Source organism: Tachysurus fulvidraco, chromosome 11, assembly GCF_022655615.1.
Source record: "Tachysurus fulvidraco isolate hzauxx_2018 chromosome 11, HZAU_PFXX_2.0, whole genome shotgun sequence".
In the NCBI taxonomy this organism is placed as follows: Eukaryota; Metazoa; Chordata; class Actinopteri; order Siluriformes; family Bagridae; genus Tachysurus; species Tachysurus fulvidraco.
In genome coordinates this window covers 22,258,767-22,277,621 of record NC_062528.1, presented here as the reverse complement: position 1 = coordinate 22,277,621, position 18,855 = coordinate 22,258,767, and the positions used below count along the sequence as shown (strand labels likewise).

General features: G+C 39.7%; 2 protein-coding genes across 7 annotated transcripts; both read left to right on the top strand.

Moving 5' to 3' along the window:
- Positions 1-48: 48 nt before the first annotated feature.
- LOC125138313 (E3 ubiquitin/ISG15 ligase TRIM25-like) lies at positions 49-3,745 on the top strand. 2 transcript variants are annotated; one of them, XM_027176096.2, is made up of 8 exons: positions 49-672; positions 1,346-1,441; positions 1,525-1,758; positions 1,945-2,104; positions 2,389-2,448; positions 2,634-2,693; positions 2,843-2,902; positions 3,052-3,745. In XM_027176096.2, exons 1-8 carry the CDS (start codon positions 91-93, stop codon positions 3,576-3,578), a joined length of 1,779 nt encoding a protein of 592 aa, XP_027031897.2. In that variant the 5' UTR covers positions 49-90; the 3' UTR covers positions 3,579-3,745. The 2 variants fall into 2 exon arrangements, with proteins under 2 accessions (XP_027031897.2, XP_027031898.2); XM_027176097.2 differs by lacking the exon at positions 2,634-2,693.
- Positions 3,746-4,323: 578 nt separating this feature from the next.
- On the top strand, positions 4,324-18,632 carry LOC113661697 (tripartite motif-containing protein 16-like). Of its 5 annotated transcripts, none has more exons than XM_047820369.1 (8): positions 4,336-4,993; positions 7,456-7,551; positions 7,717-7,938; positions 14,541-14,636; positions 14,744-14,977; positions 15,166-15,325; positions 17,096-17,155; positions 17,431-18,632. In XM_047820369.1, the coding sequence occupies exons 1-8, from the start codon at positions 4,442-4,444 to the stop codon at positions 17,955-17,957; spliced, it is 1,947 nt and encodes a 648-aa protein (XP_047676325.1). In that variant the 5' UTR covers positions 4,336-4,441; the 3' UTR covers positions 17,958-18,632. The 5 variants fall into 5 exon arrangements, with proteins under 5 accessions (XP_047676323.1, XP_047676324.1, XP_047676325.1 ...); XM_027176099.2 differs by lacking the exons at positions 14,541-14,636; positions 14,744-14,977; positions 15,166-15,325; positions 17,096-17,155; positions 17,431-18,632 and adding exons at positions 8,128-8,287; positions 8,539-8,598; positions 8,697-8,747; positions 9,646-9,705; positions 9,896-10,684 and having other exon boundaries at positions 4,352-4,993; XM_047820367.1 differs by lacking the exons at positions 7,456-7,551; positions 7,717-7,938 and adding an exon at positions 12,872-13,039 and having other exon boundaries at positions 4,324-4,825.
- Positions 18,633-18,855: the final 223 nt, after the last annotated feature.

Below are 18,855 nucleotides of genomic sequence, written 5' to 3'. Positions count from 1 at the left end.
TTCTGCCCCTCCCTCTGTCTCTTATTCCCTCCCCCTCTCCCTCTCTCTTTGTCATTCTCTCTCACTTGCTCAGTGTGAGACTCAAAGAAAATGGCTGAGGCTGATATGCCGACAGATCAGGAGCGGTTCAGCTGTCCAGTGTGTAAGGAACTCCTAAAGGATCCTGTAAAGACTCCCTGTGGCCACAATGTCTGTAAGATGTGTATTGATGAATTCTGGGATAAAGAAGATCAGAGTGGGGTTTACAGCTGCCCTCAGTGTAAAGTGGAACACAAAACAAGGCCTGACTTATGCAGGAACAACAAGCTGGCTGAAGTTTTGGAGGAGCTGAAGAAACTCCATGCTGCTTCTACTCACTGTTACGCTGGACCTGGAGATGTGGAGTGTGATTCCTGCATCGGGAGAAAACGCAAAGCTGTTAATTCCTGTCTGGTTTGTCAGGCCTCTTATTGTGAAGAACATCTTCAACCTCACTATCAGTCTCCTGCTTTTAAGAAGCACAAGTTAGTTGAAGCCTGTGAAGAGCTCCATGAGAAGATCTGCTCTGAACATGACAAACCGCTGGAGATCTACTGTCGTACTGACCAAAGCTTCATCTGTTACTTGTGTACGATGGAAAAACACAAAGGCCATGATACGGTTTCAACTAAAACCGAAAGAACTGAAAAACAGGTGAGAACCGGATATTATTATAATTATTATTTTACAAGACAATTTATTTGTGTTATTATTTTATTTCTAATCTAATTTCTATTCATTTTACATGATTGCCATACACTGTGATATGAAAATGTTAAATAGATGTTGGTAAGAAGTGTTAATCTGGTCTGATCTTACAGTCTACTGTGAACAGCCGACACCTGATATTATTCATATAATGTAACTATACTGTACAGGTAAAATACTGTTCACAAATGACTGGGGAAGTTCTAGATCAGTATTAATACGGTGTTTACATTTAAAACAGTTTGTTCAGTTGTGTTCATTTCTAATATATTTTAATGTTAATATATTTAGATTTAATTGATATTAAAAAGATAAAAGCCACAGATGGTGACACATGTACCTGTGTGAGAATGTGTGTGTGGTGATCTTGTGTACACTGTGTATTGTTGAATGCTCACATGTGCTTGGTAAAATAAAGTGATTCAGATTTACATATAAATTCAGAATATAATATGAAACATCACAAGCTCAATGGTATATTATAATATATTATATTATATTATATTATATTATATTATATTATATTATATTACATTATATTACATTACGTTTAGCTGTTAATATTGACAAGCTGATTTCCTGATGCAGAAATAATGAAATGTGTTTTATTTGGTCTCAGAATGATCTAAAGGAGGAGCAGATGAAATTCCAGCAGAGGATAGAGGAGAAGCAGATGAAGGTGCAGGAGCTGAAACAGACTGTGGACATTATTAAGGTGAGGAGGAAACTGAGGGATTCACATAAACACACATTATTGAGTAAGATTTGATATTTAAATGAATGTGTGTGTTCTAATAGACGCGTTCACAGGCAGCAGTAGATGACAGTGAGAGGATCTTTACTGAGATGATCAGCTTCATGGAGAAAAAGCGCTCTGAGTTTACAGAGCTGATCAGAGCTCAGGAGAAAGCTGACCTGAGTGGAGCTGAACAACTCCTGAATCAACTGGAGCAGGAGATTGCTGATCTTAATAAGAGAGTCACTGAGCTGGAGCAGCTTTCACACACACACGATGACATCCACTTCCTCCAGGTAACACTCACTGTCTGATCTACAGAGGGCGCTGTTCCTCACAAAGTTTCCTCCTAAAAGATCATTACAGCAACAAGAAATGTTCCTGTCTGAGATCACAAGTGTGTCTTTGTTCTGATTCAGTCTGAGATTCATTCGCTCCTCTCGTCCACTTTTCTCCTTCTCTATGATGTTTCCTCTCTGTAGAGTTTCCCGTCTCTCTGTGTTTCTCCTGGATGTGACGACTCACTCAGCTTCACTGTCAATCAACATCTCTCATTTGATGGAGTGAGGAAATCTCTCTCAGATCTGAAAAAACAAGTCGAGCAACTCTTTGAGGAGGAATTCAACAAAATCAGACCAGAAGGTGAACAAACAAACATTGTTTTGCTTCATAACAGTAATAAGAATGAAGCAAGTGAGAAGACTGAATAAAATTACATCAAGAAACATTTAGCAGCCAAACAAACCACATATACACAAACCAACCTCCCTTGTTTGGGAAAATCATTGTCGATGCATTAAAAGTAAAAATCTGGACAGATGCCAGACTGAAAATGTGACATTATTAACATATCTGCCTGAAACAAGTGACAAATTTTTATTTCCACGTCATTTTTCGGACTCTATATTGTCCCTGTGTCTCCACAGCTGCAGCAGTTCAGACGGTTTTAACTTCAGAACCAGATCGCAGAGAAGATTTTCTGCAGTGTAGGCATACAACACACACACACACACACACACACACACACACACACACACACACACACACACACACACACACACACATACACATACACACACGTGACATTATTAACATATCTGCCTGAAACAAGTGACAAATTTTTATTTCCACGTCATTTTTCGGACTCTATATTGTCCCTGTGTCTCCACAGCTGCAGCAGTTCAGACGGTTTTAACTTCAGAACCAGATCGCAGAGAAGATTTTCTGCAGTGTAGGCATACAACACACACACACACGCACACGCACACACACATACACATACACACACGTGACATTATTAACATATCTGCCTGAAACAAGTGACAAATTTTTGTTTCCACGTCATTTTTCGGACTCTATATTGTCTCTGTGTCTCCACAGCTGCAGCAGTTCAGACGGTTTTACCTTCAGAACCAGATCGCAGAGAAGATTTTCTGAAGTGTAGGCATACAACATACACACGCAAACACACCCACACACAAACCACACACACACACACACACACACACACACACACACACATACACACACATTATAAATCCTGTGATTAATAACTAATCTGTGGACATTTATTCATTTTATTACTGTAGATTTCTGTTGTCTGACTCTGGATCCAAACACAGCACATCTTCATCTCATTCTGTCTGAGAACAACAGAGTGGTGACTAGCGTTGAGACACAACAGCGATACTCTGATCTTCTAGAGAGATTTGACTACTGGCCTCAGGTGTTGTGTAAGGAGAGTGTGTCTGGACGCTGTTACTGGGAGGTGGAGAGGAGTGGTGATGTGGACATATCAGTCTCATATAAAGAGATCAGCAGGAAAGGAGAGAGTAAACAATCTAGGTTTGGACACAACAGTCAGTCCTGGAGTCTGCTGTGTTATTCTTCCTCTGTCATTTTCTATCACAACAACATTAAGACTGAGCTCCAAGGTCCATCATCCTCCAGAATAGGAGTGTATGTGGATCACAGTGCAGGAACTCTGTCCTTCTACAGCGTCTCTGACACCATGAGGCTCCTCCACAGAGTCCACACCACATTCACTAAGCCTCTATACGCTGGATTCTGTATATGGAGTTATGATTCACCCGTGTCTTTGTGTGATTCCAAATAATATGTTTCAGTGTCATTGTTATGTGCAGAAACTGTAACTTTTTTATAATTAAGAATCACCAAATTCTTCAATCCAAAAATTCACAAATAATTTACGTATATAATCTATTCACAGAATTTAGTATGTTTGTAGAACAAAAATGTTATTAAACAGACTCCTTTTACAGATTTATTTCACTGATGTGATATTTTTTTCCAAATATATGGTTTCTTTTTGTGTTTTATGAGAAATAAAATTTCTATAAACACTTTTTGATTTAGTTGCTCAAAAGTTTCTGTTTATACAATAAAATCTTTCAGAATGAGACTTCTTTAGCACTGAATGAAGCAAAAGGCAGGTCGAGACTTCACTATACTGTAGATCAAAAGTGAAAGAGAAATGCAGCACAAATAACTAATGATACTTGTGAAAAAAAATAATCAAAACTAACAATACTTACTGTATATTCACAGATATTTTGTTCACTAGACGAATTTAGACTCACTAAGCTGATGACCCTTAATTTTGTATTAGTTTCACATACACCTTTGTGACATAAAAGTGTTGAATGAATTAGTGATGTTGATTATTATTTTATGATATTTGTAGAAAGTCACTTGTAGTTTCATCTGAATCTTTAAATCACAGGGAAGTTCATTTGGACTACAAAAATTCTTTAAACCTGAATTGTGTGTTTAAAACCACACCCACTCTCTGTCACTCTACACCACAAAAAAAAAAAAAAAAAAAAGAAGCTCATTTCCTGGAAAACGAAACTTAAAAACTTAGCCTGCCATCCACCCCTCCCTTTTCCCTCTGTCCGTCACTCCTTCCCTCTCTCTTTTTCATTCTCCCTCCCTTGCTCAGTATGAGACTCCAAGAAAATGGCTGAGGCTGGTATTTCAACAGAGCAGGATCGGTTCAGCTGTCCAGTGTGTCAGGAACTCCTGAAGGATCCTGTAACGACTCCCTGTGGCCACAATTTCTGTAAGGTGTGTATTAACGAATTCTGGGATAAAGAAGCTCAGAGGAGTGTCTACAGCTGCCCTCAGTGTAAAGAGACTGCAAAAGTGGTGGAGGAAATGAAGGAAACTGAACTTCAAACTGCTTCTCCTACTCACTGTTACGCTGGACCTGGAGATGTGGAGTGTGATTCCTGCATCGGGAGAAAACGCAAAGCTGTTAATTCCTGTCTGGTTTGTCAGGCCTCTTATTGTGAAAATCATCTTCAACCTCACTATCAGTCTCCTGCCTTTAAGAAGCACAAGTTAGTCAAAACTGGGGCAGAGTTCCAGAAAAATCTCTGCTTTCAGCATGACAAACTGATGGAGATCTACTGTCGTACTGACCAAAGTTTCATCTGTTACTTGTGTGCGATGGATCAACACAAAGGCCATGATACAGTTTCAACTAAAACAGAAAGAACTAAAAAACAGGTGAGAACTGGATATCATTATTATTCTTTTACAAGTCGATTACTATTTCTGTTTTAGCTGACTTTATTCGATTTTTTGTGATTGTCATACGCTCTGAAATGAAAATATTAAATGGGTGTGAGTTAGAAGTGTTAATCTGATCAGATTGTACGATCTACTTTGAAGAGCTAAAATCCGATATTATTCATATAACTCTTGTAGTGACAAGACGGATACAGGCTGTGTGGGATTCATACTCAATAGCATAGCTAAGAATATAGACAGATGTCAAAGGGAGCAATAGAACGTCCGCAGAGCAAACCGATTACGACAAAAAACATGTAGTCACAAAAATTGGCCCATACACAGGTAAAGAAGTCATATAATAGCAACAAACAAAGGGTTGATACGCTCAAACTGAGGCAATACTTCATGCTAAAAGTAGCATGCACATGACATAAAAAACCTATAAACCAGAAGTGTTCAAAATCTGGGTGATGGCTCCCTCTGGTGGGGAGTGTTACAGAACATACCATACAGTACTAGAAACACTTCCAGGTGTTTTTCTGCAAGGTCTTCCCTGGGGCTCCAGGGAAGGTGGTTGTGGTGGTGGTTGTGGTGGTGGTTCAGACTTTGTGCAGTTATTTGCAATGGTGAAATGGGTGAGCTTGAGACGGGAAATGTGAAATGGTAGGGAGATCTTCTAGTGTGAAGATAGTTTTAAACAATAGTTTACCTGGTTAACCTGGGGATGACCTTGAACAGACCATTTTTTTGAATGGTAGCTTGAGCTTGATATTATGGGCCAAGAGCCACACCATTTGGCATGGCCTAAACTGTGTGGGGGCATCGCAGTTGGTTGCCCTGCATCTCTTGCCACTAAATGGCTATTTGAAGCCTTATGTGGGCATTCTCCCAAAGTTTTAGGCTGTGGCTAAACCATTTGTAACCAGCTGGTATGTCTCAGGGATTGCCAGACCAGGGAAACAGTGGAGGTTGGTACCCCAGCACACACTGAAATGGTGTGAGGTTTGTGGATGAATGGGTGAGGGAGTTTTGTGTGTATTCTGCCGATATGAGGAATTTGCTCCACTGCTGCTGCTCACTCCTGCAATTCATTTTTAAGAAATGCTGAACCTGCTGGTTGACTTGTTCGGCTTGGCTGTTAGACTGGGGGTGGTACCCTGAGGTGAGGCTAACATTGATTCCCAAGCTCTTGCAAAAGGCCCTCCACCCCCTTAATGTGAATTTAACCATCAGTTTAAAATAATATCTTTTGGGATGTTATGGTTACGAAAAAAAAAGGCTCAAGAAGCACTTTGGCGATTTTCATGGTGGTGGAGAGCCCCTTGTGTGGAACTAGCTTATGGGTCTTGGAGAAACGGTCAGCTGCTACCAAAATAGTGGTGATCCAGAACTCCACACAGTCCTTGACATCTGTCGTCATAGAGAGCCGCCAAATTATATTTTTGAATCAGCTTAGTGGTACACTGAACTCCTGGGTTTCCTGATCTTTTAGTCATGTGATCCCAGTGCATGATACATGTTCTGATTGTAGTGGGGACATATTGCTGGTCAGGGGGACCCCAGGGAGTCTCCTCGTTGGCCTGGGTGGGTTGCACTTCTTCTAAGATCCCACCAGATTGGGGCTAAAATGACCAAGGTGAGAGAGGATGCGTTCTGATGGTTGTGGCTTGTAGCAGAAAGGAAGGAGTGTCAGCCTTGCTATTTTTTATTCCCAGATCAGATTTAGGCATTTGGCATTCTTGATATTCTCAGATTCTTATGATTGGTAACTTGTGAACAGATGGTGGTCCACAGATCGATAGCAATTCCCCATGTTCTCCATGTCACAGTTGCTCTCAGCTGGGGTAAGTTTCCTGGAAAAATATGCACAGGAGGACAGCTTGCTGAGTTCTTGAGTTCCTGAGTTCTTCCCAGCTTCATGAGTTCTCTGGGGCTCGATATTGACATTGGGCCTGAAGCCATGGATTGGGTGTGCAGTGGCCAGGACAAGTGTCGGTTGCATATGAGGTTATCCAATCAGATGGCCATTGTTAAGTATAGAGACAAGCTCATGTCCTGGTCCCTGCATGCGGTGTCTTTCCAGTCACTTTGTGCTGCTAGGGTCTGTCTCAGCTGTAGCAGTTGCTCTGAGATATCCTGTCCCCACACAGAATACTCGTAAAGACCTCCCATATCGATTAGGTGAAGTAGGAATAAGACTGGTGTAACTAATACATTTTAATGTAAATATATTTAATTAAGATTATACTAAAAAGAAAATATATACAGATTGCCACACATGCATTTGTGTGAGCATGTATGTGCCAAAATAAAGTGACGGTTCAAATTTACATGTAAACTCGCATCATAAGGTGAAATATCACATGCATTTTATATTACATTAAGCTGCAGTTAAAATTGACATGCTGATTTCCTGATGCAGAAATAATTATTAAACATATATTATCTGGTCTCAGTATGAGCTAAAGGAGGAGCAGATGAAATCCCAGCAGAAGATCCAGGAGAAACAGAAGAAGGTGCAGGAGCTGAAACAGACTGTGGACATTATTAAGGTGAGGAGGAAACTGAGAGATTCACATAAACACACACATTATAGAGTCACTGTAATAGAAAGAGTTGATCAGTAAATTGATCTGTGTGTGTGTGTGTGTGTGTGTGTGTGTGTGTGTGTGTGTGTGTGTGTGTGTGTGTGTGTGTGTGTGTGTCCGTCCTAATAGAGGCATTCACAAGCAGCATTAGATGACAGTGAGAGGATCTTTACTGAGCTGATCAGCTCCATGGAGAAAAAGCGCTCTGAGGTGACGGAGATGATCAGAGCTGAAATGAATCAAGCTGAACGACTCCTGAATCAACTGGAGCAGGAGATTGCTGATCTTAAGAGGAGAGACACTGAGATAGAGCAGCTTTCACACACACACGATGACATCCACTTCCTCCAGGTAACACTTACTGTCTGATCTACAGAGGGCGCTGTTCCTCACAAAGTTTCCTCCTAAAAGCTCATTACAGTAACGATAAAATGTTCCTGTCTGAGATCACACGTGTGTCTTTGTTCTGATTCAGTCTGAGATTCATTCGTTCCTCTCGTCCACTTTTCTCCTTCTCTATGATGTGTTTCCTCTCTGTAGAGTTTCCCGTCTCTCTGTGTTTCTCCTGGATGTGACGATTCACCCAGCTTCACTGTCAATCAACATCTCTCATTTGATGGAATGAGGAAATCTCTCTCAGATCTGAAAAAACGAGTAAAGCAAATCTTTGAAGAAGAATTCAACAAAATCCAACCACAAGGTAAACAAACTAACATTTTTTTCTGCATCACAGTAATAACAAGTTATAAAATTCATCTAACAGAAATAAGAAATAAGAAAGGAACAAGACTGCAGAAAATCACTAAATATTAGCATTATTAATATATGAATATGAATACATATAAATCTAGAATAATTTACTAGACAAAATCAACAGAATGTAATTGAAATCTAATTAAACACGAGAGAATCTTTTTAACGTTTTCCCCCATCTGCATTTTGTCTATACAGCTAAAGAGGCACATAAGGTTTTACCCTCAGTACCAAAGATCAACGAACACAATCTGCAATGTAGGTGTACAGCACAAAATGTTTAGTCTAAATATGATCATTTATATTTTATGAATATTTCTGATGACTGATGTTAAATAATATTTATTTACTTTAAGATGTGAAAAAACGATTGGAGGAGGTCTTATTGCCGAAAATCCATCAACGAGGTAAACAAGCAAACTTTTTTCTATTGAATTGCATCATAACACAAATAAAAAGGAAGCAAGTGAGAAGACTGAATAAAATTGTATCAAGATGAACAGCCAGATAATGGAACTAAATCTCAAATCCACAAACAATCCACAAACAATGGTTTAGGAAAATCATTGTTGATGCATTAAATATAAATTAAATGTAAAAATGTAATAATGTTTTTGAGTCTGTGGTGGCTTCAGCCATATTCTATGGTCTGGGCTGCTGATGTAGCAGCAGCTCTACTTCAGAAAGGAAGAGACTGGACAAGCTGATCAGGAAGGCCAGCTCAGTCCTGGGGATTCCTCTGGACACTGTACAGGAAGTGGGAGAAAGGAGGATGGTAGCAAAACGATCCTCATTGCTGGAGAACAACTCTCACCCCCTGTATAAAACGGTTTCAGCTCTGAGAAGCTCCTTCGGTGACAGACTGTTGCATCCTAAGTGTCTGAAGGAGCGATACAGATGCTCCCAGTGAACCAGTCACCATAATTACACACCGTTATTACTGTTTAACTTCAATAATAACAAAAACAAAGTATTTTAAACATGTGCAATAACAGAAATTTAAAAAATGTGCAATATTTTCTGTGTGCAATACTGTATGTCTTCAGTGTAACCACTGTCCTTTTTATACATTTTTGTTTTTGTATATTATGTATATTATTGTCTTTATTCTTTTTATATATATTTTGATGCTGTAACAGAGAAATTTCCCCATTGTGGGATGAATAAATGTATATCTTATCTTATCTTAAAATATTAAAAGATGGCAGACTGAAGACATGACATTAACATATCTGTCTGAAACAAGTGACTAATTTTTGTTTCACATAATTTTCTAGTCTCAATTTTGTCTCTGTGTCTCCACAGCTGCAGCAGTCCAGACAATTTTACCATCAGAACCAAAGAGCAGAGAAGATTTTCTGCAGTGTAGGCATATAACACACACACACACACACACACACACACACACACACACACACACACACACACACACACACACTCACACAAACACACACACACACACACACACACACACACACACACACACACACACACACACACACACACACACATTATAATTGATTAACATCTAACTGTGGATATTTTATTACTGTAGATTTCTGTTATCTGACTCTGGATCCAAACACAGCACATCCTCAACTCTTTCTGTCTGAGAAGAACAGAGTGGTGACATTGAGTGAGACACAACAGCAAGACTCTGATCATTCAGAGAGATTTGACTCCTGGCCTCAGGTGTTGTGTAAGGAGATTGTATGTGGACGCTGTTACTGGGAGGTGGAAAGGAGAGGTGTTGTGTCCATATCAATCTCATATAAAGAGATCAACAGAAAAGGAATGGGTTGTGAGTGTTTGTTTGGGCGCAACAGTCAGTCCTGGAGTCTGCAGTATTCTTCTTTTTCTGTCTCTTTCTGGCATAACGACATTAAGACTGAGCTCCGAGGTCCATCATCCTCCAGAATAGGAGTGTATGTGGATCACAGTGCAGGAACTCTGTCCTTCTACAGCGTCTCTGACACCATGAGGCTCCTCCACAGAGTCCACACCACATTCACTCAGCCTCTATATGCTGGATTCTGTATACGGAGTTATGATTCACATGTTTCTTTGTGTGATTCCAAATAATATGTTCATAAAAGTGAAATTATATCTACAAACTACAGCTACAGTGGCATTGTTGTGTCCAGAAACTTTAACATTTAACAATTATAATTAGATTTCTATTAACAAATAAGTTACATAAATAATGTAATGGATGTTTGTAGAACATTGAAATGTTATTAAGCAGATCCGTTTACAAGACTTATTATACTGATAAGTAAAATGTACGAAAAAAATGTGGGTTTCTTTTGCGTTTCTTTGTGAATAATAAAACTCTCAAAATGCTGCCGTTTTGTGTTTTGCTGCCGTAGACCTTAAATTACATTTATTTTAAAGACTACAGTGAAATAGAAATTGCTGAATTCATAAATCAGTTGATCAAAAGTTTCAGTTTAAACAATGAAATATTTTAAAATTGAACCACTGACAATAATGCAGTATACTATTCATGGGCGTGGGGGGGGGGGGGATAAATATAAAATTTATAACTTATAATTTAAAACTTTGCTTTTATAATTATTATTGTATAAGTTTTTCTCGACGGCTTTGGAGTGTTAGTTGCAGTGCACTATGCAATAAGCTATTGTAAACAAGCTAACGTTAACTAGCTGTTGTAAACAAGCTAACGTTAACTAGCTATTGTAAACAAGCTGACTAGAGAAGTAATATCGTAATCGCTAATATAGCAGATTCATGGAAAATTACATCGGTAATCACATTTTTGCCGCAACTAATTTATGAATGAGTCTGCATCAACTACATTAAAGAGAATCGCTTTATTTAAAGTGAATAAAATCCACTACTTAATGAAGTTCTATATTAACTGAGCCGCAGCCACACACCTGACTCGTGTGTGCAGAGTCGGTGAGATGAACTGGGAAAGCAGGCAGTGGGTCAAACCACTGTGAGGAACGGGAGGGGGGAACTCAACCGTTTCTAAATGCTGTTTTGTGTTTTTTCTCTACTTACACAATTATTTAGGTATACATACATATATTTTTCATGATAAAGCGTGCGATATTTTTCAAATATATTTTGGGGGGGGGGGGCACTCCTCGGATGGGGAGAGGAAATGTCTCCCCCCCCGGGATTTACGCCCATGATGTTATTATAACATCTTCACTGGTTACTTCATCTCCGACCCGCTCTCAGGGAGAACTGAATCAGTTTAGGGTCAAGATGCGCTTCCTGCTTTAAGGACATTTAAGCGTTACTCATGACCTTCTTAGTGCAAAGTATTATTAGTGTTAGTCCTGCATACCCAGCTGGGTATTGCTTTTTCTCTTTAAGGATTTCCATGTGTGTTTGAACTTGTTTTGTTTTTATTCGTTGTCAGATGTTGACCACGTGACTGTCCCTATTGAGTTTTGGATTATATCCTGTTCTTTACCCTGCTTTCCCTTGCTAATTTTATTTAAAATAAATTTAAGTTTTTACCTTGCTGAGTCTATGGTCTATTCATTTGTTCATTACAACATAAATAACTGATACCACCGATGAAAAAAAGAATCAGTAAACTAACCATACTTACTGCATAGTCACAAATGTTTTATTCAGTAGTTGGATGTAGACTCTCTTAGCTGATGACTCTCACTGTTGTATGGTTGCTTTTGTTACTTTAATTATTTTCAGATACACTTTTGTGACAAAAATGTGTCACTTCTGGTGTTGAATGAATCAGTGATGTCAATTACGATTTTCTGAATAAATATTCCAGCGATATAAACACATTCAAATATGTAGTCATAAGACAGATAGTTATAGGAAGTCAATATTTAGTTCATCTGAATCTTTAAACCGCAGGGAAGCTCATTTACACTATAAACATTCTATATACCTCAATAGTGTGTTTGTAGCCACACCCAATCTCTCTCTCACGCTACACCACAGACAAAACCAGAAAGCACACTTCACAGTAAACGAAACTTATAAAACGCGATGTGGCCTGCCTTCCACCCCTCCCTTCGTAACTCCATTCGTTATCCCAACCCCAACACACACACCTCTCTCTCTTCCTCATTCTCTCGCTTTATCAAAGCGAGACTCAGAGCAAATGGCTGAGGCTGGTATGTCGACAGATCAGGATCGGTTCAGCTGTCCAGTCTGTCTGGAACTCCTAAAGGATCCAGTGACTACTCCCTGTGGCCACAATTTCTGTAAGATGTGTATTAATGGCTTCTGGGATAAAGAAGATCAGAAGGGCATCTACAGCTGTCCTCAGTGTAGAGAAACTTTCACTCCAAGGCCTGTTCTACGCAGGAACAACATGCTGGCTGAAATGGTGGAGGAACTGAAGAAGACTGAACTCCAAGCTGCTTCTCCTGCTCGCTGTTATGCTAGACCTGATGTGGAATGTGATTCTTGCACTGGGAGAAAACGCAAAGCTCTCAGGACATGTCTGGTGTGTTTGGCCTCCTATTGTAAAGATCATCTTCAACCTCACTATTACTCTCCTGCCTTCAAGAAACACAAGTTAGTTGAAGCCTGTGCAGAGCTCAAGGAGAAGATCTGCTCTGAACATGACAAACTACTGGGGATCTACTGTCGTACTGACCAAAGCCTCATCTGTTACTTGTGTACATTAGACAGACACAAAGGTCATGATACTGTCACAACTGAAGCAAAAAGAACTGAAAAACAGGTAGAAACTGTATACCATTATACTTTTCAAGTGCATTTATTCAGATTCTCTCTCTAATATAATTTATATTCAGTTGAATTAACAGTCTGTATGTCTAAATCCCATTGTATAGATTTTTATAGTTAAAATCAAGGTTATTTGGCAAGGAAATGTTAAACATGTCAGAGAGTTTGGTGCACTCTAAACAGCTAACACATGACGTGACATGAGGTGACATACGGCGACCCATACTCAGAATTTGTTCTCTGCGTTTAACCCATTCAAAGTGCACACACACAGCAGTGAACACACCACACCGTGAACACACACCCGGAACAGTGGGCAGCCATTAATGCTGCGGCGCCCAGGGAGCATCTGGGGGGTGAAGTGACGTGACATATGGCTAAGTACAGTATGGTGACCCATACTCAGAATTTGTTCTCTGCATTTAACCCATCCAAAGTGCACACACACAGCAGTGAACACACACACACACACACACACACACACACACCGTGAACACACACCCGGAGCAGTGGGCAGCCATTTATGCTGCAGCGCCCGGGGAGCAGTTGGGGGGTTCGGTGGCTTGCTCAAGGGCACCTCAATCGTGGCCGGCCTGAGACTCAAACCCACAACCTTAGGGTTAGGAGTCAGACTCTCTACAAAAATTCAAGATTAATGGACACAATTCAAGAAATGAGACATAATTGACATTCATACATCGAGCACTCCCTGAAGACAAAGAAGCTTGAGTAATGTGACCTAGATGTCTTTATATGGTCTTGCTGAAATGCTCCGCTTTGTCATATGAATTCTTTAGCCAATAGATTCAGGGACCATTTCTGCAAAGGGTGTTTCCATAGCATCCGCCATGATGCAGCGTCGAGTCCTAAGAGCTATTTGATTATCAATCACACCGATTTCCGATTGAAAAAATGCTTAGTATGGTCTAAACAAAGCCCCTTTATATCGGATCCTCATCACAAGTGCTGAAAGAAAACTGGGATTTCTAGGAAGTTACAAGAGGTTTAACTCTTTTGTTGCAGTTATATTTGCCATGTAAAGCTCTTGGGGGGGGGGGGGGGGCATGGTGTCTTAGTGGTTAGCACATTTGCCTCACACCTCCAGGGTTGGGGGTTCGATTTATACCTCCACCTTGTGTGTGTGGAGTTTTCCTGTTCTCCCAGTGCCTCGGGGGATTCCTCCGGGTACTCCGGTTTCCTCCCCGGTCCAAAGACATGCATGGTAGGTTGATTGGCATCTCTGGAAAATTGTCTGTAGTGTGTGATTGCGTGAGTGAATGAGAGTGTGTGTATGTGTGTGTGCCCTGTGATGGGTTGGCACTCCGTCCAGGGTGTATCCAGCCTTGATGCCCGATAACGCCTGAGATAGACACAGGCTCCCTATGACCCGAGAAGTACAGATAAGCAGTAGAAAATGAGTGAGAGTAAGTGAGTGAATGAATGAATGAATGAAAGCTCTTGAGTCCGAAATAATAAAACATTTGACTTGTTCTCAGAATGAGCTAAAGAAGGAGCAGATGAAATCCCAGCAGAGGATCCAGGAAAAGCTAAAGAAGGTGCAGGAGCTGAAACAGACTGTAGACATCATTAAGGTAAGGAGTAAACACATACATATAATATGAATAATATAATGTCACAGTCAAAAAAAAAAGGAGCTGATCTAAAAATGGAATTTAATCTAATGTGTGTGTTATAACAGAGGCGTTCACAAGAAGCAGCATTTGACAGTGAGAGGATTTTCAATGAGCTGATCAGCTCTATGGAGAAAAAGCGCTCAGAGGTGACGGAGCTGATCAGAGCTCAGGAGAAAGCTGAACTGAGTCCAGTGGAACGACTCCTGAATCAACTGGAGCAGGAGATTGCTGATCTTAAGAGGAGAGTCACTGAGATGGAGCAGCTTTCACACACACACGATGACATCCACTTCCTCCAGGTAACACTCACTGTCTGATCTACAGAGGGCGCTGTTCCTCACAAAGTTTCCTCCTAAAAGCTCATTACAGCAACAAGAAATGTTCCTGTCTGAGATCACAAGTGTGTCTTTGTTCTGATTCAGTCTGAGATTCATTTGTTCCTCTCATCCACTTTTCTCCTTCTCTATGATGTGTTTCCTCTCTGTAGAGTTTCCCATCTCTGTGTGTTTCTCCTGGATGTGACGACTCACTCAACTTCACTGTCAATCAACATCTCTCATTTGATGGAGTGAGGAAATCTCTCTCAGGTCTGAAAAAGCATGTCGAGCAAATCTGTGAGAAGAAAGTCAAAAAAGTCTGTGTAGAAGGTGAAGCAAATATTCTTTAATCCATTTCAGTAAAGAGAGCCATAAAATTAAAATAAATAGAATCAAGCACTTCTTTATTTTGATCTTTAGCTGTGTATAGAATATTTGTTATATGTTATTATTTTTATATTTGCTTGTAACACGAACAAAACAATAATTACACAAAACTACTGGTTTTCCCTGAATAAACCTCATGCTAATTTCACATACATGTCCAGCTTCATCAGCAAAGAAGTTACTATGGATATTTATATACATATCGATATTGTTGACATCTCTTTTTCCTATTCATGGTTGAAACTGTTTCCATCAGTGGTGTAGTCGGGGCCATATGCACGTATACGCAGTATGCTTACTTTTACCCCAGGGCTGTTTGCGTATAACGACTTCTATGGCTTAATATTAGCGTATACCCTCGGTATACCCACTTGTTTTGCTGCTTAAAACGTCCATAATTTACCCTCGTCTTTTCTTCCCCTTTAACTGCATCGCATTTTTTAACTCGCAAAACTTTGTTGTAATTGGTTAATTTTTATTTGAATCCCGCCCCCTTTCCCCGCCCCCGACAGCTGTCATGTACCAACTTCACCGAGCATTTACAGGGAGGAGAGTTTACTTCATGAACAGAAGCTGGTGTTATGCTGAAGCAGACTTAAGTAAAGTCGGCCACATATTCACAGATTGGAGTTTCCCGAGTCAATAACTCCTGAGCTAAACGCTGTTACTACACAAATAACACCTCTTTTCTATCGTAGTAATGTAGAGAGGCAGCTACAACCCAATTTTCCTGAAAAACAGCTTTCCGGTGGACAAAATACACAAGTCTCTATGTGCAGACAACTGAAAGACAGATTCAAGGGACCGTCTGCAAAGTGCAAAACCCAAAAAGCGAATACTAAACAACAGTCAATAACTTTACTGTAATACACTGTACTGTCACCAAATTCAGCTCACACACCACTGATGTCCTGATAGTTATAATACAACACTTATTTGAGGGAAATGTCTTTTTGTATAATTTTTAATATGAAAATAATTCCATAAAATCACTATTATGGAAATTATATTCAATAACTTCACTGTAATACACTGTACTGTCACCAAATTCAGCTCTCACATCACTGATGTCCTGATAGTTATACTACAACACTTATTTTGATAAACCTTGCTTTTTGATTATTTTTATTGTTTGCATTATAAACAATATACATTTCACTATGATGTAAATTTCAATGTGTAAATCAGCTTTTGTCAAACATATGGAATCCTGCTGCTTATATAAGAGCTATTACAGATATTGTTAAACCATCAGGGTTGTGGGTTCGATTCTCGCCTCCGCCTTGTGTGTGGAATTTGCATGTTCTCCCCATGCCTCGGGGGTTTCCTCCGGGTACTCCGGTTTCCTCCTCCAGTCCAAAGACATGCATGGTAGGTTGATTGGCATCTCTGGAAAATTGTCCGTAGTGTGTGAGTGTGTGAGTGAATGAGAATATGTGTGCCCTGTGATGGCACTCTGTCCAGGGTGTATCCTGCCTTGATGCCTGAGATAGGCACAGGCTCCCCGTGACCCGAGAAGTTCAGATAAGCGGTAGAAAATGAATGAATGAATGCAAACATTGACTTCTGTGTGTTGTTTTTGCTTTTCTTGTTTTGGCAGCGTGACAGGGAATAAGATTTAAGATTTAAGAGGTGGGCGGGGGTAGTAGTATACCACTTTTTTTTGAGGACTACACCACTGGTTTCCATATAATTTTGTCTGTGTCTCTACAGCTGCAGCAATTCAGATGATTTTACCCTCAGAGCTAAAGAGCAGAAAAGATTTTTTGCTTTGTAAGTGTAAAACACACACACACACACACACACACACACACACACACACACACACACACACACACACACACACACACACACACACACAAAATATGTGTATTGTTTATCTGAACCATCTTTACCTCCTAACTGATGGTGGGTAATATTTAAAATAAAATATAAAAAAATGTGTAAAAAGAGAGCAGCATTAGGAAGACAAACACAGACAGGTGTCTCTCTCACACATTATAAATCCTGTGATTAGCATCTAACATGTGGATACTTTACTACTGTAGATTTCCGTTATCTGACTCTGGATCCAAATACAGCACATCGTGAGCTAATTCTGTCTGAGAAGAACAGAGTGGTGACATGGAGTAAGACACAACAGCAATACCCTGATCATCCAGAGAGATTTGACTCTGGGCCTCAGGTGTTGTGTAAGGAGAGTGTGTGTGGATGCTGTTACTGGGAGGTGGAGAGGAGTGGTGTTGTGTCCATATCAGTCTCATATAAAGAGATCAGCAGGAAAGTTGAAGGCTATGAGTGTTTGTTTGGATACAACAATCAGTCTTGGAGTCTGCGCTGTTCTCCTTCCTCTGTATTTTTCATGCACAACAACATTGAGACTGAGCTCCAAGGTCCAGTGACCTCCAGAATAGGAGTGTATGTGGATCACAGTGCAGGAACTCTGTCCTTCTACAGCGTCTCTGATGTGATGAGGCTCCTCCACAGAGTCCACACCACATTCACTCAGCTTCTATACGCTGGATTCTGGATACGAAGCTATGATTCACAGGTTTCTTTGTGTGATCCAAAATAATATGTTCATAAGTGAAATTATATCTACAAACTACAGCCACAGTGGCATTGTTGTGTCCAGAAACTATGTTTGTAGAACAAAGAAATGTTATTAAGCAGAGGTCTTTTACAAGATTTATTATAATGATAAGTAAAATGTACGAAAAAAATGTGGGTTTCTTTTGTGTTTCTTTCAAAATGCTGCCGTTATTTTGTGTTTTGCTACCGGTAGACTTTAAATGACATTTTTTTAAAGACTACAGTGAAATAGAAATTGCTGAATTCATAAATCAGTTGCTCAAAAGTTTCAGTTTAAACAATTAAATATTTTGAAATTGAACAACTGACAATTATGCAGTATGCTATTATAACATCTTCACTGGTTACTTCCTCTCCGGCCCGCTCTCAGGGAGAACTGAATCAGCTTAGGGTCAAGATGCGCTTCCTGCTTTAAGGACATTTAAGCGTTACTCATGACCTTCTTAGTGCAAAGTATTATTAGTGTTAGTCCTGCATACCCAGCTGGTTATTGCTTTTTCTCTTTAAGGATTTCCATGTGTGTTTGAACTTGTTTTGTTTATTCGTTGTCAGATGTTGACCACGTGACTGTCCCTATTGAGTTTTGGATTATATCCTGTTCTTTGACCCTGCTTTCCCTTGCTAATTTTATTTAAAATAAATTTAAGTTTTTACCTTGCTGAGTCTATGGTCTATTCATTTGTTCATTACAACATAAATAACTGATACCACCTCTGAAAAAGAAGAATCAGTAAACTAACCATACTTACTGCATAGTCACAAATGTTTTATTCAGTAGTTGGATGTAGACTCTCTTAGCTGATGACTCTCACTGTTGTATGGTTGCTTTCATTACTTTCATTATTTTCAGATACACTTTTGTGACAAAAATGTGTCACTTC